Source organism: Erinaceus europaeus, chromosome 6 (genome assembly GCF_950295315.1).
Source record: "Erinaceus europaeus chromosome 6, mEriEur2.1, whole genome shotgun sequence".
Classification (NCBI taxonomy): Eukaryota; Metazoa; Chordata; class Mammalia; order Eulipotyphla; family Erinaceidae; genus Erinaceus; species Erinaceus europaeus.
In genome coordinates this window covers 22014488-22035778 of record NC_080167.1, presented here as the reverse complement: position 1 = coordinate 22035778, position 21291 = coordinate 22014488, and the positions used below count along the sequence as shown (strand labels likewise).

Here is a 21291-nt window from a genome sequence, read left to right as displayed (position 1 = left end):
ATACGAGTTAAAGCACATGTGCTTAAGACTTAGACGCCCTAAGCGATCAGCAGCTAGACCCAAAACTTCCGTTCCCACAGACACGCACATGTGTTCGGAGGCTCCTCCTTTGACCCCGCCCCCAGCTTATACGGCCGGCCCAGTTCCGGTTTCCACCTCTCTAAGCCTGCCTTCTGTTGAACCCATGGTTCTGGTATCTGCCTCTCTAAGCCTGCCTTCTGTTGATCCCATGGTTCTGGTGTACGTCTCTCTAAGCCCTCCTTCTGTTGACCCTGTGGTTCCGGTTCCTGCTTCCTTAAATCCTCCCCCTGCTGATACGTCATCATTAAGAGACCTTGTGGCTGAGATATGAGAGTTAAAGGATAGTTTTTCAGCATTTAAGGACCTTAAACCATGTGCAGTCCCCCAAGAGCTCCATCCCCATAGATATGTGTTCAGTTTCCCCTGTAGCCACTACAGCAGTTTCCAAGGCACCTTCCACTTCCGTAGCTCTCTCCCCAACATCATCAGACAACATCCACACCTTCCCGGTAAATGTGGCACCCTCTAGACAAAACCCTCAGGTGTGGCACCCATACACCTCGAAAGAACTCAAAGACCTCCGCCAAGCGGTCAGGGAGGACGGATTTCATGCACCATGGACTAAGTCCATTTTAAGGAGTTTTTACCAGCACCTTAACACCCCCCAGGACTGGAAAGACCTGGTTTGTGCTGCACTCCCAGACCCCCTCTACCTACAGTGGACAGCATGCTTCCATGATGAACGCTCTAGACTATCGCAGGAAAATAGTAGCAAACAGGTAGAATGGAATTTTGATTCTTTGTTTGGAGCAGGAGCGTTTGAATCCGGAATTCAGCAGGCAGAAGCCAGGTTTCCAACCAGTTATTTTGAACAGGTATGCATCTGTGCAACACAAGCATGGGAAAGGGTGACCCCACCCAATATTGATTCATCAGTTTCCATTAACTCTCTTCACCAAGGCACTGATGAATCATTAGCGAGCTTCATCTCAAGGGTGAAGACAAGCTTAGAGAGAAAGGTTTATAATCCTGAAATCCGCTTTCTACTTCTGCGCTCTATTGTCTGGGAGGGAATGACAACACAATCCCATCAGGCGTGCCTTAATTTTAAACACCTGCACCCAGATAATTGGATTTTAGCAATACAGGAACTTACATCAGGCAATTATGGGGCACCTGCTATCACACAGGTTTTTGCAGTTACCCCACGTAATCAAAACGGGGCCTGCTTTCAGTGCGGTCACCAAGGGCATTGGTGTAATCAATGTCCAGATAAGCTGCAACCACGCCTCCAGTCAGAGCAACCCTGCCTCCAGTCAGGACAACCCCGCCTTCAGTCAGGGAGCCAGAAGCCACGTACGGTTTGTCTGAGATGTCGTAAGGGGTTTCATTGGAAGAGAGATTGTTGGTCCCAATTTCATAAATATGGTTCACCCCTGAATGGTACAAATTCAGGGCCTGAGATTTTGTGGACCACTCCTGTTTTAGAACGAGGTCAACCATCTATGATAGTAAAGATTGCCAATATTCCTTTTAAATTTTTGATTGACACGGGGGCAGAAAAGACGATTTAAGGCAAGAAGAGGTTCCCCAAGATTGGGAACTCCTCCCTGGACCCAGTATACATGGAGTAGGAGGGATGACCTCATCATTTTGCACATGAGATTCGCTCATGTGGGAAGACCCGGAAGGCTCTACCGGACATTTCCGCCCTTTGGTAGCTAACATTAGCACCAACCTACTGGGCAGGGATCTTCTAGAATGTCTTGATGTTAGGATATCCACAGATGCTTCTGCAGAGCGTAACACTCGCTCCTGCAAGACCAGATCTAATCAGCACCCCCAATACTAAATGCCACTGTTCGTATGCAGACTCCCCGCTTAGGCTGGCTTTCTAATGAGCCTGTCTGGGTGGAACAGTGGCCTTTACCTAGGGATAAATTAATAATTTTAAAGGAGCTTGTCAGAGAGCAGTTATCCTTGGGACACATTCGTCATTCTCGAAGCCCATGGAATACTCCTGTCTTTGTGATTAAAAAGCGCTCGGGAAAATGGTGCCTCCTCCAAGATCTCTGTGCGGTAAATAAAACCATGCAGGTCTGGGGCTCCCCCCAAAGGGGTTTGCCTCTTGCCTCTGCAATCCCCACAGGAATTCCAATCATAGTTATTGATATACAAGATTTTTTTTCTCTATTCCCTTGCATCCGCAAGATTGTAAACGTTTTGCCTTCTCTGTTCCTGCTATTAATAATGCCAGCCCTGCTGATAGATTTGAATGGGTGGTGCTCCCCCAGGGTATGGCCCCTAGTCCTACAATTTGTCAGGAGGCTGTTAAATCTTCCCTTTTTCCATATATTCATAAGGGCCTTAATATTTTTCATTATACAGATGATATTTTAACATGGGGAAAATCAGATACAGATCTCTATGCCTTATGTGATTTTCTTATTCCTGCATTAAAGAAAAACGGCCTTAATGTAGCTCCTGAGAAGATACAGCTAATTCCTCCAATATCTTTCCTAGGTTCAGAGATTTCTCTAATGCAAATTCTTCCCTTAAAACCTAATGTCACCTTTCCTTCTAACCTTACTCTTGCTTCTTTACAAAGTTTTCTAGGAAATTTATATTGGCTTAGGCAATATCTCTATCTGCCTACAAGCTGCCTCCAACCACTGTTTGACCTGTTGAAAGGAAACAAACAGCCCTCCTCAAAACATAAGTTAACTCCCGAGGCCTCCTTGGCACTAGAAAGGGTTAACCAGGTCCTCCAGGACATGCACCTTGTTCGATTCTACCCCTCCTCTCCGGTAAACCTTCTAATATTCAACTCCACCCCCACAGTAGTAGGGGCATTGTGGCAAGACCATGGGGTCCTCGAGTGGCTTCACACACCAGTAGGAGGAGCTCCAAGACTCCTCCCTGAGATAGACGCGTTAGCATTCATGGTTCGCCAAGGGAGAAATAGGTCTGTGCAGGTCTTAGGGAAAGAACCGGATTTAATCATCCTGCCCTTTTCTCTCACAGATACAGAGTGGCTTATATGCTAACATTCCCGCTTTGCCATAAGCTTCGTGGGGTTTCCAGGACAAATAGATAACCATTTTCCTTCTAATAAATTAATAGCTTCTTTACCTCTTTTGCCTCTACTAGCACCTAAACTTTTCTCTCAGGATAACCATTCCCTCTGCTCCTACAGTCTTTACTGATGGCGGAAAAAGGGGAACTGCTGTCCTTATATATTACCCAGACAAACAATCTCCTAAACCTCTCTTTACTGAGCTTCCTGAGAATTCCCCTCAGTACAAAGAACTTTATACTGTTTTCCTTGCATCAAAAGCTGTACCAGAATCCTTCAACCTTTTTTCTGACAGTGTGTATACTGTTAACTTACTTCCATGGCTTGCTCATTCTTATGTGAAAATTGATGACAACCCACTTTCCCCTCTCTTGATTCAAATCGCCTCTATGCTCTGTTCTCGAACCCAACCACTGTATATTCAACACCTTCTTTCCCACAGGCCTCTTCCTGGTTCCCTGTCCGAAGGGAATGCTGCAGTTGACTGCCTTGCCTCCACAGGAACTTTCCCAGTCTCTGTCTCTGATCCTGATAATTTTCATTCTCTAACCCATGTTAATCTTAAAGGCCTTTGAGCTCTATTTCCTGATGTTCCTTTACCACAGTTAAAACATATTCTTGCTACATGCTCTTCTTGTGCAAGTCTCATAAAGACACCTGCTATCCAGACCCTTGGGTTTAACCCCCGAGGTTTAAAAGATAACACTATTTGGCAAATTGATGTCACCCACATACCAAATTTTGGCAAACAAAAATATGTGTTTGTCTCAATCGATGCCTTTTCTAAATTTATGTGGGCTACAGTTCAGACAGGAGAAAGCGCTAAAAAGCTTGTAAGCCATATGCTTTCTTGTTTTGCCGTTATGGGGGTCCCATTAATTTTGAAAACAGACAATGGACCTGCTTTTACTAGCAACAATTTAAAGATTTTTGTTCCCTCTGGAATATTACTCATACCATGGGCATTCCCTACAATCCACAGGGACAAGGCATTGTCGAGAGGGCCCATCAAACTCTGAAGGCTCAATTAAATAAAGATAAAGGAGGAACATATTCCCCCCAATATCCAGCTAGCAAAAGCCTTAACTATTTTAAATCTCTTTAATATTTACAATAATTTGGACCTACCTCCTATCATTCTTCACTGGCAAACACCATCTACCCTCCCATCCATTAAGGTCAAATGGAAAGATCCACTCTATAAAATTTGGAAAGGTCCTGACCCCCTATTGACCATGGGTAGGGGTTTCACATGCATTTTCCCTCAAAATTTCTCTAAACCTGTCTGGGTTCCTGCCCACAATGTCCAAAAATACCCACAGGATGGCGCTGTTATCCCTGAAGAACAAGAAATACTACAAGAGGACCAGATGCAGGATACATCCCAGGACCCATAATACGACGTGGCTGAACCTACAAAATTTGGCTCACAGAGACCTCTCTCCTACCCTTTCCCTGAATGTCTTATGTTATAACTGGCCAGTTGTGTTTTGTGAGTGAGTGTGTTGAATGACAAAATTTTTTTTGCATGACCCATCTACTCGGAGCACTCTAAAGGTAATTGGCTTTATATAAAAAATCTGGACACAGCCAAAGTTTCTGGAGACATCCAGAAACATTCTAAAATTTTTGTTTTTCTTCCTCTTTTGATTTTTATATATAGTTTTGGTATATACATAAGTGTTTAGTCTTAAACTGTGTAACTAACGACAGATATAAAATTGTTTTTATAATGATATGTTTTTATAACAAAAGTTTTTTTTTCCTTTCCTCCAGTGTGTTATAACTAAATGTTTATGGGTATGTCTCAGGTTTGGTAACACTAACAGTCAAAAGTGTAACCTTACAGCTACATTATTACCAGACAAGGTAAAAATTAATTTGCTAAGGTAACTAACTATTTAAGGTAAAGTCTAATGTTTAACGTGACAATACATTCCCAAAACTAAAATATAAATTTTCTATACAGGTCACTTTTGGAGGGCCCCCAAAAGTGCCCTGTAAACTATCTTGTGGAAATTAATCCACAACAGATCTGGCATCAATCTGGCACTGTAAATGTTAAAATCATTGTCACAAAAATGTGTTAACTCTCTATGTAATTTGAGTCTGTTTATAGTCTAAAGTAAAAATAGTTAAAATTCAAAATACACATTTTAACTAAAATTGGTCTCAAGATCCTGCTGCAGAGACTGCTACAGGAGGTCACATTAGATGACCTTTAAATAAAATCATAAAGATATTTAAACCAATTATAATCATCGAGGTATCAACTATAATAAACCTCTAACTTGTTACAAGTTTAAATTAACCACAAGAAGTAGATTGTTTGTGTTTCTTTCACAGGAATCCGGGAAAAACCATCTGAACCCCTGCACACCCTGACGTCACCCACTAGACGGCACAATTACAGTGACAACCCCCCCCCCCGAAACCCTAGATGTCACTCAACACGACCTGAAGAACCTGATACACACACTCCAAGGACAGAACTTTCTTAATACTTGCTTGCCGTTCCTGCTTCTGATTTTCCTGTCACGTGTTGGTGGTTCCAGCTGGCTATCTACAGAAAAGCAGAATTCCAGCAGCTGACCTCCCTCATGCAGCATCTCATCCCCTGCCAATTCTTCCCCTAGCCATCTACTTTGGACTGAGACTTGTATCGGACTTGCTGGCATACCCTATAGACACTTTACACAATTTTAAAGCAGCTTATTTCCCTTCATGCTGCTGATTTTTCATAGACTGATCCTGAGTAGTTCATAGACTTTACAGACTGTTGCCTTGAGGACTATACAATGCCAAATAGCCCCTCTGTTGGGTGGGTCATGCCCTCCTGCCTCCCCCCCATTATGTACCCTTGCCCCTCCCCCCCAAGCAGGGAACGTTCCTTTACACACCAATCCTTCCCTTCACATCACACTGGCTTTTACTACTCCCCTACTTGTCCCTTCCTGTTTTGTCATATCATTTAGGTTTATGCCCAAAAGGTTTCTGCTCACTCCTACACCACGATAGTCTTTCACAGACTTTGAACCGTCTTGTGCTATGACTAGATAGAAAGATAGAAAAGATGTAAAGATATTGTGAAGAGATGGTTGAGCAGGCTATGCTTAAACCTATGAGATGAGTCCCTCCAGGTAAGTCTCTCTCTAAAGAGGGGTTGAGCACAGGAGGGACACATAAATCTCACAAGGTTGGCAGCCATTTAAGCCTTCCCTCCTCCACAGAAGGTCCTACATCTTAGCACCTGAGCATGGCATTCCTTAAAAACATTTAAGCCTGCTCCATTCCATTTTTCTTTACTGTGTCCATTTAGATATAAAGGGAAAGGAGGAGATGATGCTGAGGAATTATTCTGATGCAGTCTCTGCCCCCAGGTTTTACCATGCCCCGCAGTGTTCCCTTCAACCAATCCTGCCCCCACACATCACCCCTGGTTATTGCCCAATAAAAGTCCCCTCACACCCCGCCTCGTTCTCTCTCTGGACTCTCTTGGCTCTCTCTCTGCCCTCTCTCCCTTCTCACCCAGTGGTGAGGTAGTGGGGATGGCCATTGTCGGCTGACTCCACGTGGCCTGAGGCACCCCCCCCCCCGATCCTATAATAAAGATATGTGTATCCCACTCTCTCTGGACCGTCTCTTTCTCTGTCTTCTCCGCGGTGCAGCCCGACACCTGGACACAACCAACATATCTACACATGATTTTTTGTCTAATCAAATACATATCAGGTGGCCTCACACAATGGAATTCTGGTGGATCTTCCACCTTGATTCACAGTACAAACTGTCCACTGCTGTCCAGCACTGTTCTTGTTTATACACTTCACTATTTGCTCAGTTACTATGATTGTTGATAGAGTTCTTGAAAACATGCTGATTTCATCTCAGCAAACCTGAATATTTCATTCCTGATTTGTGATAGCATTTCACCTCTAGGAATAATTTTATCATGGCAGGGAATATCGAGAAGGGCTAAGTAACCCTGTACTCTAACGTCCTCCACAGGTAAGAAAAAGAAGATGCACATGCCATTCAAGTTCTGAATGAGATAGTTCAGGACTTAGTGATTAAGAAATTTTCGTGATTAAGAAACACATAAGGATGGGTCTACTCATACTCTCTCAAGGGAACCTAAAACACAGATAGTGAAATGTGACAAACAATGATGATGACCAAGCTACTGAACATGAGAGAAAGGGGAGTAAATACACTGGAACTGTCCTGGGTTTCCAGGAGAGTGTGGAGAAGGGAATGACACAGGAGTTCTATGATCTCCTTCATTTACTCTCAAGCTAATATACATATATATTTTTTTCTTTATCTATAAAATGGAAACATTGACAAGACCACACTTTAAAAAAAAATTATCTACTAAACGATCACAAGTATGTGTGCCACTTGGATCCCTCTCTCCATTAAAACACACCTGAGTCATTGGGCAGTTATTTATTTGATTGTATTATCTATCCTACATAGAAACTATCATAGTGGAGAGTCACAGTGTAAACCCACTGAAGACACTATCCAAGGGAGATATTCTGGCATCCCCAGATAAATCCTTGCTTAGGGTGTGATTGTTGTCATTTAATTCTGCTTCAAAAATAGGAGTGCCATGTGTTGACCCTGACAAACAGAAAGTAGTGGGGCTTATTAATATAACATGCTCAGCAATATTTACACATTTCTAGTTTCTAAAATGTCTCATGCACAAAGCACAATGTATGATGGGTCAGAGACATTATCCAGTCAATATACTTTTTTTTTCAATTAAGTTAGTAATTAAGTTACACAAGTGGTGACTTCTGAAATTCATGCTCATGATGACAGTAGGGAGGTGGGCTTGCTGGCAGTGAAGCAGATTCCAGAAATGGCCTGTGTCATGATGTCTCAAAGGTGATTTTTTTGATGCAGAGAGGCACAGGAGAGGTTTTGGTCTCAGTTCCTCATAGGTCTGGAGCACTGTGTAACCAGTATTATCATTGGGCCATACAGTACTAGTCAGCCTCATCATCAGTCTGGAGCCCAGAGATGAGCAGAAGTCCTGCATTTTTTGAGGTGTCTTTGGATCCAGAGAAGCAGCTAGGAACCCCAGAACCTTGGTGCTTAATTGAGTCAGAGTAGTAGTACAGGAGATACCTGGGATGACCCCCATCCTTCTGCTGGTACCAGTAAATAGTGTAACTGCCAACATTAAAGCCACTGCTCAGGGTGCATGTGAGTCTGGCTGTTGATCCAAGAGATGCAGAGAGGGAGGGAGGCTGAGTCACCATAGACTGGGAGAGGGAACCTGCAAACACAGACACTCATGGTTGATTATACAGGTATCTCAGAGTCAGTGGGGCTGAGAAGCTTGTCCGGTGTGATCTGGCTCAGAACCTACTCCTATCCTACCTGTAAAATGAGAGAAGAACAGAAGGAAGAGAAGAGCCCTGGCCATGGTGCTCTCTGTCCCCTGAGTCCACAGTGTGACTGGGCTGCCTAGTGTCCCTTTCTTCTCCACACTTGGTCAGAGGAGGAGCTGTTTATGCAAATGTGTTTTCATCCAGTGAGTGCCAACTCCTTCAGAGCTCTGGCATTAGAGCTCAGTTCACACACTCAACTGAGAAAGATGAAGAATTGCTTCACCTCTTGCGACACCCTCATAGGAAACACCTGCTGACACCACAAAAACAAACTTTTCAGAGAACCTTCACACACCAGAGAGGACAGAACTACCAAATCTTTGTCACTGAGCACTCTCTCAGACACTGGCTGCTTTAACTGAATTATCTTCACTGAACAGTAACAGGAAAGTGAAAAGACACTCCAAGAGTGCCCTCTTCTGACCTCACCGCACACTCCAGGAACCTAATCACTGAGAGCCCAGCTTTTTTTCTTCTGCTTTTTAGGTCAAAGTCTCTATTTAGACATCCATGACTATGGCAATGACTTAACACTCAGTGAAAATTGTTCAGTCATAATTACCAGTAAATGGTCTCCTTTCACTGCTCTATTTTTCTTTTTTTTTTTACACCTGATTTTTTTTTATATCAAATACATATCAGGTGGCCTCACACAATGGAATTCTAGTGGATCTTCCACCTTGATTCACAGTACAAACTGTCCACTGCTGTCCACCACTGTTCTTGCTTATACACTTCACTATTTCCTCAGTTACTATGATTGTTGATAGAGTTCTTGAAAACATGCTGCTTTCATCTTAGCAAACCTGAATGTTTCATTCCTTATTTGTGATATCATTTCTCCTCTAGGAACAATTTTATCATGGCAATGAATATCGAGAAGGGGTAGGTAACCCTGTACTCTAACCTCCTCCACAGGCAAGAAAAAGTGATGCATTTGCCACTCATGATCTGAATGAGATAGTTCAGGACTTAGTGGTTAAGGAATCTTCCTAGGAACACATAAGGATGGTTCTACTCAAACTCTCTCAAGGGAAACCAAAACACAGATAGTGAAATGTGACAGACAATGTTGATGACCAAGCTACTGAACATGAGAGAAAGGGGTGTAAATACACTGGAACTGTCCTGGGTTTCCAGGAGACAGTGTAGATAAGGAGCTAATGAATGACACAGAATTCTATGATCTCCTTCATCTACTCTCAAGCTAATATATATATATATTTTTTTTCAGTAGGTCATTCTGTGACTCATATATTTTGTTCCATGTTCTTCTTTTCTTTTTTAAATGTTTTATTTATTTATTATTGTATAGAGACAGAGAGAAACTGAGAGGGGAAGATAGAGAGGGAGAGAGACAGAGAGACACCTGCTTCACCGCTCTTGAAGCTTTCCCCCTGCAGGTTGGGACCAGGGGCTTGAACCTGGGTCCTTGTACACTGTAATGTACTCGCTTAACCAAGTGCGCCACCTCCTGTCTCCTCTTCTTTTCTTATAAAGGCTAAATCTAGGGACAAGGTGCTAGCACACCTAATTGAGCATATCCAACAAATAAATATATAATATAAAAGAACTATCTTAAAAATAATAAATAGTAGTCCATTTATTTTAGATTTTGTATGTTTGAGATATGAATTTATTATTTATTCATTTAATTACTTATTATTGGATAGAGACTTAGTGAAACTGAGAGGGAGAGGGAGATAGTGAATGAGAGAGACAGAGACCTGTAGCTCTTCTTGGCCACTCATGAAGCTTTCCCCTAATAAGTGGGGACCAGGGGCTGGAACGAAGGTCCTAGTGTACTTAACAAGTTGTGTTGCCACCTGGCTCCCTTAACTCATTTATTTTACAAATGACTAAATCTGCCTTTTTACTTAAAATGTTTTTGATAAAATGTTATGCTTGTTTTAAAAATGTATGTATTGGTGAATTAATGGTTTACAGTCAACAGTAAAATGAAATATTCACTAGTTTGCACATGTGTAACATTTCTCAGTTTTTCACAAAATAATTCAAACCTCACTAGATCTTTCTCTGTTTTACAGGATCTGATCCTTCCCTGCCAACCTGGAATTTTTTACTTTGGTGCAAAATGTTATGAATAACAAATAAATATTTCAGCTTCAGACTCCTGCATATTGCAGAGGTGATATCATAATGGTTTTGAAGCAAGACTTTTCTGCCTAGGCTCCAATGTCCTAGGTTCAAGCCCTTGCTCCATCATAATTAAGAGTTTTTCAGTATTCTGGCAAACACACAAATACACAAACAGCAACGTACACTGTCTCTTTAAATATTTACCCTTTCCCCTGAATGACTGACAGAAAGCATCACTCAACTTTTCTACCATTGACTGATGTTAAGCCCAAAGGATATTCACAGTATTGATAATTAAATCTATTGTGAATCAAATTCTGATAGTGCTAACCTTTAATGAGATGATAAAGCATTTCTCATTGGAAATATAAACAAGTAAATAAAGGAAGCATCTCTACCTTCTCAAACACATGGATATAGCAGGATAAGGATACTGTTACAGAAATTATCTTTAAAAAATTTTTTTACTGCCACCAAGGTTATTGCTTCTAATAGTCATTTTTTTCTTACTCATTTTTTCTATTTTATTTGATATGACAGAGATAATGGCCAGATAGGGTAGGAGAAAGATAGAGACACATCTTTAGTTTGTGTATATTAATTTATATGTTTATTTTGCTGCCAGAGTTATCACTGGGGCTGAGTATTAGCATGGCAAATTTACTGCTCTCACTGGCCACGTTTTTCTATTCTTGTCTTTGTCCTTGTCTATCTATTTGATTTGATAGGACAGAGAGGGAAGTGGAAGGTAAAGAGGGTGAAAAAAAGACACTTGTAGATCTGCTTCACCATTTGTTAAATTCCCCCGCCCCCATAGGTGGGGTACAAGAGTTCAAACTCATGTCTTGCACATGATACCACGTGAATTTAACCAGGTGTGCTATTAAAGGCTAATTTTAATTATTATTTAGATAGAAACAAAAAGATGCAGAGAGAAAAAACACACACAGCATTCCTGAGGATCAAACACAATATGTCTATTCTTTTCCATAGTTCAAATTTTCAAATATTTTAAATTTTGATACAACTTGTACTGAGAAAGCATAGTTACAAAAAGGAACATATCTCATAATCTGATAATTCTCACTTTTGACTGGATTGCAAGTGAGTTGGTTAAATGAATACGAAGGCTACAAGTCATGTGCTAGAGTAAGCAATGTGATTTGGCCTCCTCATCAGTTGGGAAAACACCTATGAGAATTTGCTTAAGTTTGCATTTAACTGGGAACACTTTTGCTTATATTTTATAGTGTAACAAAGCTACCTAAGAAAAAAACAACTGGACAGATGATGACCATCACAGACCCTAGAGATGGTTCTGTACTTGGCAAGTCAGACTAGACTCAAAGTCTCCAAAGTCACCTCTTTATTGGTATTAACCACTTAATGTCATCAGTATGATCATGGAGGACATATTTGTTTTCTTTCAGTTCCCATGAGTGTGGAACACTGTAAAACTTGATGGCTTATCCAATAGGAAACCTCAGATTCATCCTCAGACTGGAGACCAGGGATGGTCAGAGAGATTGTACTGCCTGATTGGGAGGCAGAGAATAGATTTGGGATCACTGAAGGCAGAATACTTCCAAGCACCAAAGTTTTGGGGGAAGCACTAGGAATCTCTTGGTATCAGCCTGCACCATAAAATCCAATGTTGTTGCTAGTTCATGAGCAGGATAAGATGGTCTTTTTTCCTTCAGACCCTGAAACTGAAGCTTCTAGATTGTGTGCCTGACACTGGAAGAGAAGACTGAGACACAGGGTCAAGTCCAGTGTAACTCATGTCTGCTTGCTCTTAGATGGAAGGGGAACTTCACCTAAGTGAAGTTTTCTGCATTCAATATCCAGTTGCTTAGGCTGAGAGTCCAGGACTTGGTGGAGACTCTGCTTCTCAGCATATGGTGGCCTGCCACACATAAATCAAAGAGGATATTTAATATACCATGCTCAGATATATTTACACAAATAATTTCTAAATTGCCTCATGCACACACTGTATGATGCACTGGGGACATCATCCAGCCAATATACTTTTTATTTTTCAGTTAATTAAGTAAAATATCTTGAAGGAAACCTGATGACAGTAGAGTCAGCTGAAGTCAGGTGAAGCAAATTCCAGAAATGGCCTGTGTCCTGAAGGTCTCAGAGGTAATACTTTGATGCAGAGAGACACAGGAGAGGTTTTGGTCTCAGTTCCTCATAGGTCTGGAGCACTGTGTAACCAGTATTATCATTGGGCCAGACCATACAGTAATAGTCAGCCTCATCCTCAGTCTGGAGCCCAGAAATGAGCAGAAGTCCTTCATTTTTTTCCTTTGGTGCAAAATGTTATGAATAACACCCCTATTTTTAGCAAGTTCTTGCCTTTCAACTTTGGACTCCTGTATATTGCAGAGGTGATATCATAATATTTTTGTAGTAATACTTTTCTGCCTAGGCTCCAGTGTCTTAGGTTTAAGCCCTTGCTATGTCATAAGTAAGAGTTTTGCAGTTTTCTGGCAAACACACAAATACACAAACAGCAACATACACTGTCCCTTTAAATATTTACCCTTTCTCCTGAATGACTGACAGAAAGCATCACTCAACTTCTCTACCATTGACTCATGTTACTCAAAGGGAATTCACAGTATTTATAATTAAATCCATTGTGAATAAAATTCTGGATAGTGCTAACATTTAATGAGATGATAAAGCATTTCTCATTGGAAATATAAACAAGTAAATAAAGGAAGCATCTCTACCTTCTCAAACACATGGGTATAGCAGGATAAGGATACTGCTACAGAAATTATCTTTAAAATTTTTTTTTTTACTGCCACCAAGGTTATTTCTTCTAGTTGTCATTTTTTCTTATTCATTTTTTCTATTTTATTTGATATGACAGAGGGAATGGCCAGATAGAGTAGGAGAAAGATAGACACATATCTTTAGTTTGCATATATTTATTTATATGTTTATTTTGCTCAGAGTTATCACTGGCGCTCAGTGTTAGCCCAGAAAATCCACTGTTCTCATTGGCCAGGTTTTTCTATTCTTGTCTTTGTCTTTCCTTTTTATTTATATAAGACAGAGAGGGAAGTGGAAAGTAAAGAGGGTGAAAAAAAGACACTTGTAGACCTGCTTCAATATTTGTTAAATCCCCCACCCCATAGGTGAGGAACACGAGGTCAAACTCAGGTCCTTGCACACCATACTATATGCATTTAACCAGATGTGCCATTAAAGGCTTATTTTAATTATTATTTAGATAGAAACAAAGAGATATAGAGGGAAAAACACACACAGTATTCCTGAGGATCAAACATAATATTTCAATTCTTTTCCATAGTCCAAATTTTCAAGTATTTTATATTTTGATACAACTTGTACTGAGAAAGCTTAGTTATAAAAGGGAAAATATCTCATAATCTGATAATTCTCACTTTTGACTGGATTGCAAGTGAGTTAGTTAAATGAATACGAAGGCTACAAGTCATGTGCTAGAGTAAGCAATGTGATTTGGACTTCTCATCGTTTGGGAAAACATCTATGAGAATTTGCTGAGGTTTGCATTTAACTGGGAAAACTTCTTGGCTTATATTTCATAGCTCAACAAAGCTACTTAAGAAAAAAACAACAGGACAGATAATGACCATCACTGACCCTGCAGGTGGTTCTGTACCTGGCAAGTCAGACTAGACTCCAAGTCTCCAAAATCACTTCTTTATTGGTATTTACCACTTAATGTCATCAGTATGATCATGGAGGACATACGTAAGTTTTGGTTTGTTTGTTTTCTTTCAGTTCCCATGAGTGTGGAACACTGTAAAACTTGATGGCTTATCCAATAAGAATCCTCAGATTCATTCTCAGACTGGAGACCAGAGATGGTCAGAGAGATTGTACTGCCTGATTGGGAGGCAGCGAAAAGATTTGGGATCATTGAAGGTAGAATACTTCCAAGCACCAAAGTTTTGGGGGAAGCACTAGGAATCTCTTGGTATTAGCCTGCACCATAAAATCCAATGTTGTTGCTAGTTCCTGAGCAGGATAAGATGGTCTTTTTTCCTTCAGACCCTGAAACTGAAGCTTCTAGATTGTGTGCCTGACCCTGGAAGAGAAGACTGAGACACAGGGTCAAGTCCAGTGTAATTCATCTCTGCTTGCTCTTACATGGAAGGGGGAAACTTCCCCCTGAACAACCTTAGTGAAGTTTCCTGCTTTCAGTATCCAGTTACTTAGGCTGAGAGTCCAGGACATGGTGGGGAGACTCCGCTTCTGAGCACACAAGTGAAAGGATTACACCATGTTCCCTTTATGTCCTTCCTGATTCAAGGAATAATGTTTTGTGCCTGCCTCAGGTTTACACAACACATGGCCTCATCAATTATACCGCAGGGGTAACAACTTCTAAAACTTCTGTAAATGTTGAGAGATGTCTTTGAGGTCAAAGTATCATGCCAGGACAACTGTGATAGCTTGATAAGCACCTGAGGTGGGTGAACAGGTTCATGACTTTTTGACCATTTAGCTACCAGATATCTGCTAAAATCCCACTAGGAGTGCCAGTTAGATGAAACATTGCAAGCTTCTCGGAAGAAATGTGATGGAATTGTTCTTTTTTTTTTTTTTTTTACCAGAGCACTGCTCAGCTCTGGCTTACAGTGGTGCAGAGGATTGAACCTGGGACTTTGGAGCCTCAGGCATGAGAGTCTCTTTGCATAACTATTAAGCTATCTACCCTCCGGAATTGTTCTTTGTTATCTCAGTCACAAGCCTCCTGGATGGACAGTCTTCATTTTGTCTTCTTCATTAAAGAAGGATCATGCCTTTTTCTGATGTAAGATATTTTGAAATTCCGGGAGTCGGGCTGTAGCGCAGTGGGTTAAGCGCAGGTGGCGCAAAGCACAAGGACCGGAGTAAGGATCCAGGTTCAAGCCCCGGCTCCCCACCTGCAGGAGAGTTGCTTCACAAGCGGTGAAGCAGGTCTGCAGGAGTCTGTCTTTCTCTCCCCCTCTCTGTCTTCCCCTCCTCTCTCCATTTCTCTCTGTCCTATCCAACAACAACAACAACAATAATAACTACAACAATAAAACAACAAGGGCAACAAAAGGGAATAAATAAATAAATAATAAATTTAAAAAAAAATTTAAAAAAAAGAAAATGATTCTTTTTTAAAAAAAAAGATATGTTGAAATTCCATTGAGGCATCCTCTCACTAACAAAACTGTCTGAACTCTTTCAGTCGGTGCTATACTCCTTCCTATTTACCTGCTAAAGGATAACAAGTTTGTATTGCAACATTGATGTCCCCTAGAACAGACCTTAGTCTATGGGGAGTTATTTATTTCATTGTGGAATTCTATATGGAGACAGGATAATCACAGGCATAAACCCTACAGCACACTATCTACAGGAGATATTTGGTAGGTCCAGAAAAAAAAATCTTTCTTAGGGTGTGATTATTCTCATTTGACTCTGACATCAGTCATAGGAATGCCATATGTTGGCCTGCCAAACATTAACTAGAGAGGCTATTTAATATAACATTCTCAGATATATTCAGACATCTAATTTCTAAATTGCCTGATGCACACACTGTTTGATGCACTAGGTACATCATGAAGCCAATATACTTCATTTTTTTCAGTTAATTAAGTAAAAGATCTTGAAGGAAACCTGATGACAGGAGAATCAGCTGCTGCTTTGGGAGACAAACTGTCACTTCTGGAATTTGGGCTCATAATGGGAGCTGGGCTTGCTGGTGGTGAAGCAGATTCCTTTAATGACCCATATCATGAATGTCTCAGAGGTGATTCATTGATGCAGAGAGACACAGGAGAGGTTTTGGTCTCAGTTCCTCATAGGTCTGGAGCACTGTGTAACCAATATTGCTGCTGTGCCAAATATTACAGTAATAGTCAGCCTCATCGTCAGCCTGGAGCCCAGAGATGAGCAGAAGTCCTGCATTTTTTGAGGTGTCTTTGGATCCAGAGAAGCGGCTAGGAACCCCAGAACCTTGGTGCTTATCTGAGTCAGAGTAGTAGCTCAGGAGATACCTGGGAGGCCTCCCATCCTTCTGCTGGTACCAGAAAATACTGTAACTGCCAACATTAAGACCACTGCTCAGGGTGCATGTGAGTCTGGCTGTTGATCCAGTAGGTGCCGAGAGGGAGGGAGGCTGAGTCACCATAGACTGGGAGAGGGAACCTGCAAACACAGACACTCATGGTTGATTATACAGGTGTATGAGAGTCAATGGGGCTGAGAAGCTTGTCCAGTGTGATCTGGCTTAGAGTCTTCTCCTATCCTACCTGTAAAATGAGAGAACAGAAGGAAGAGAAGAGCCCTGGCCATGGTGCTCTTTGTCCCCTGAATCCACAGTGTGACTGGGCTGCTCATTGCTTCCTTTTCTTCTCCACACTTGGCCAGAGGAGGAGCTTTTATGCAAATGCGTTTTCATCCAGTGACTGCTAACCCCCTTCAGAGATCTGGTTCTAGAACTCAGTTCACACCCTCAATTGAGAAAGATGAAGACACCCTCTTAGGACACTCTCATAGGAAGTACCTGGTGACACCACAAAAACAAACTTTTCCTAGAAGTTTCACACACCAGAGAAGATTGGAATCCCAAATATTTGTCACTGAGCACTCTCTCAGACACTGGCTGCTTTAATTGAATGATCTTTCCTGAAGAAAGGCAGGCTTACAGTGCTCCGTCCTGATCAGTGCATACTCCACCAACCTAATCACTGAGAGCCCAGCTTTTTTCTTCTGCTCTTTAGGTCAAAGTCTCTATTCAGACATCCATGACTATGGCAATGATTTAATGCTCAATTAGTCATAATTACTAGTAGAAGCTCAATGAAAGATTCAAATATCATATATCAGAGATAGTGTAAACAAAAGAAGCAGTGGTACATAATTATACATATCTACTTTGAATTTCTAAACACATACAAATTAAACAATAGATTCTAGTTACTCTCAAGATGCTTTGTGATTCAACTTTCTATATTTGAAGAGAACTTATTATTAATTGACAAAGTAAAGGAATAATATTGAATGCTAAGACCCCTAGCAGATGTGCTGAATAAAGCCATGTTGCAGAATTACTGAAGACATTCTATAGAGATCCATCCAGATCTATGATTAGATTTCCATACCATTGCTTATTAACTTCTGACTTTCACTCTGTTAAGGGTAGAAACTTCTCTTTTCATATATAGAGCTAAAATCTCCTCTCATTCCTCAAGACATGTAACAGTACAAATTTTGAAGACTAGGGACTAGTGACAATAAAACTTCAAGGAGTATTTGATTGAAGAGTTGAATATTAGTAATCCAGCTTTTACTTGTTCATCACAGAACCACCACAGGATGCCAGCACTCAACTACCTCACAGTCTGTACACAACATCTGTTTGATCATGCTAACCTCTACCCAATTCCTGGTCCCTGAATATATATGCCTGTACATAATAACAGACTGTCAGTGTATCTCCTGCCATAAAACTCAGTTTCTTACCCCACCACCTAGTGGGTGATATTTCACATACTAAAAGTGATATTTCAGATCTCTGTGCTTAGAGTCACTCAATGTTTATCTCCATAGAGTCAGTAAAAACACTGAAACATCATTTAAATCATACGTTAATGATCATCGCTTCCTTTCCTTTCCTCTTTGTTTTGCTTTTGAGGATTTTTTTTTAATTTAAGAAAGGATTAATTAACAAAACCATAGGGTAGGAGGGGTACAGCTCCACACAATTCTCACCACCCAATCTCCATATCCCATGCCCTCCCCTGATAGCTTTCCCATCCTCTATCCCTCTAGGAGCGTGGACCCAGGGTCACTATGGGTTGCAGAAGGTGGAAGGTCTGGCTTCTGTAATTGCTTCCCTGCTGAACATGGGCGTTGACTGGTCGGTACATACTCCCAGTCTGCCTCTCTCGTTCCCTAGTAGGGTGTGTCTCTGGGGAAGCTGAGCTCCAGGACACATTGGTGGGGTCGATTTTTTTTTAATCAGAACAGTGATAACCTCTTTTGATAGTGTGTCCAGAGAGGGGATTTAACATGGAAGCTCTGAGTGCCAGTTATGAAAATATTTTGCTTGGAGCAGAGCAGAGGAACACTCAGTTAAGAGCAAATATTATCTGAGCCTTACATCTGATATGCAGTTGGATCCAAGTTATTGTCTGGGGAGATGATGTCATGACTGCAAAAATGACCAGAAAGCTGGATCAGGGAAGAGAGTAGCTCCCAAATATGGGAAATGTGTATAAATGTTTTTGACTATAAACCCCATCAATTTGATGTGATCTGTGGCCCATATTCAGCTTTAGAGCCTATGTGACCTCTGAATCCCTATAGATATGATGAGTTCACTTTCTGTGGTCATGAGTAGGAACATTCCAAGCTGCCCCAATTTTAGGACCCATCTTCCTCAGGTGGAACATAGAGGATCCTGTCCAGATTCCCTTTGTAGGATGGAACATTCTCTGCTGACAGAAGCCAGACATTCCACCTTCTGCACCTCATAATGACCCTGGGTTCATACTCCCAGAGGGATAAAGTATAGGAAAACTATCAGGGGAGAGGATGGGATGCAGAGTTCTGGTGGTAGAAATTGTGTGGAGTTGTACCCCTCTTATCCTATGGTTTTTGTTAGTGTTTCCTTTTTATACATAAAAATTTAAAAAAAGGATAAACCACAAAAAGAAGATCAAATATTATCACATTTGATCCTCCTGACCCCACTTGTAGGCAATACATTTCATGAGTGGTGAAGCAGGTCTGCAGATGTCTTTGTATCTCCATTTCTTTTTTTAATTTTAAAAAAATATTTATTTATTTATTCCCTTTTGTTGTCCTTGTTGTTTTTATTGTTGTAGTTATTATTATCGTTGCCATCATTGTTGGATAGGACAGAGAGAAATGGAGAAAGGAGGGGAAGACAGAGAGGGGGAGAGAAAGATAGACACCTGCAGACCTGCTTCACCGCCAGTGAAGCAACTCCCCTGCAGGTGGGGAGCCAGGGCTCGAACTGGGATCTTTACACCAGTCCTTGAGTTTTGTGCCACCTGCGCTTAACCCGCTGCACTACAGCTGGACTCCTTGTATCTCCATTTCTGTCTCCCCATCCTTTCTCAAGTTCTGTCTGTTCTACCCAATAAAACAGAGAGTGTGTGTTTTGCTTGTCATTATACTATCTCCCCAGACCACTGAGTAGCCAATATTTCTTTCTTAGCCACTTGATTCACTTATTTTTTTAAGTATTTATTTGGAAAGAGACAGAGATAAATCAAGATGGAGGGAATGATGGAGGGACAGAGAAATGGAAACAGCTGAAACACAGCTTAATTGCTCTTGAATCTGTCCTATTATAAGTCAGTGCTTGGGACTTCAACTCTTATGACATATGCTCTCCAGCAAGTGCACCACTGCCTGGCCCAGCTGCACCACTTCTTTCTAGGACTGGAGATTGTACACATAAAGGTTTGGTCAATTCAAATTGAATCAAATTGCACTAAATAAAATTCGATTTTCATAAAAATCAATTTTATTAGTGTATTTTTCATGATAATTTTGTTTCTTTACCTGCTTTCTTTCTGGTTTCATTTTCACCAGCTTATTATGTTTATATACACATTTCACTGAGAAGAGAAGCTGTGGGGAAGGGCAGCCTGTCCTTACTGCTGGTATGTGTAAAATAATTATTTTTTTTTGTCTTCTACAGTAAAGCACCTACTTAGAAGACTAGTTTAAAGGCATAAAGTACCTCCACCTGTTTATTTTTTTAATGAACTTTTTATTAGGTGTCCTCTCATAGTTGAGGTGGATCTTCCTCCTTGGCCCACAGTACAAATTGTCCACTGCTGTCCAGCACTGTTCTTGTTTATACACTTCACTATTTCCTCAGTTACTATGGTTATATATGGAGCCCTTGAAAACCTGCTGGTTTCATCTGAGCAAACCTAAATCTTCTATTCCTGATTTGTCACATCATTTTACCTCCAGGAACAATTTTACCATGACCGTGAATATTGAGAAGGAAATGAAACCCTGTAAATCAACCTCCTCCACATCCAAGAAAGAGCAACAACAACAACAAAAGATGCATATCTCACTCATGTTCTGAATATGATGGTTTAGGGCTTGCTGATCTAGGAATCTCCCAGGAACCTATAAGGGAAGATGTATTCAAAATATCTCAAGGGAACCCAAAACACAGTGAACTGTGATAGACAATGTTGATAACCAAGCTACTGAACATGAGAGAAATGGGAATGAATAGGATGGAACTAGCCTGGTTTCAGAGGAAAGAAAGTAGAGATTAATGAAGAGACATGGGATTTCTTTTTTTAAGTTTATTTATAAAATGGAAATATTGACAAGACCACAGGATAAGAGGGGTAAATTTACAATTCCCACCACCAGAACTCTGTATTCCATCCCCTCCCTTGAAAGCTTTCCTATTCTTTATCCCTCTGGGAGTATGGTCCCAGGGTCATTATGGGGTGCAGAAGGTGGAAGGTCTGGCTCTGTAATTGTTTCAGTGCTGAACATGGGCGATGGCAGGTCGATCCATACTCCCAGCCCTGTCTCTATCTATTTCCTTGGGGCAGGGATCTGGAGAGGCGGGGTTCCAGGACACAATGGTGTGGTTACCTGCCCAGGGAAGCCAGGTTAGTGTCATGGTAACAT

General features: G+C 41.1%; 2 gene segments (V, D, J or C); both read right to left on the bottom strand.

Annotated features, from left to right (window-relative positions):
- Nucleotides 1-8070: 8070 nt before the first annotated feature.
- On the bottom strand, nucleotides 8071-8551 carry LOC132539000 (probable non-functional immunoglobulin lambda variable 5-48). The segment is given in 2 exon segments: nucleotides 8071-8387; nucleotides 8492-8551. Coding segments are annotated over 2 exon segments (339 nt in total).
- Nucleotides 8552-16365: 7814 nt separating this feature from the next.
- On the bottom strand, nucleotides 16366-16977 carry LOC132538999 (probable non-functional immunoglobulin lambda variable 5-48). The segment is given in 2 exon segments: nucleotides 16366-16794; nucleotides 16899-16977. Coding segments are annotated over 2 exon segments (447 nt in total).
- Between the last annotated feature and the right edge of the window lie 4314 nt (nucleotides 16978-21291).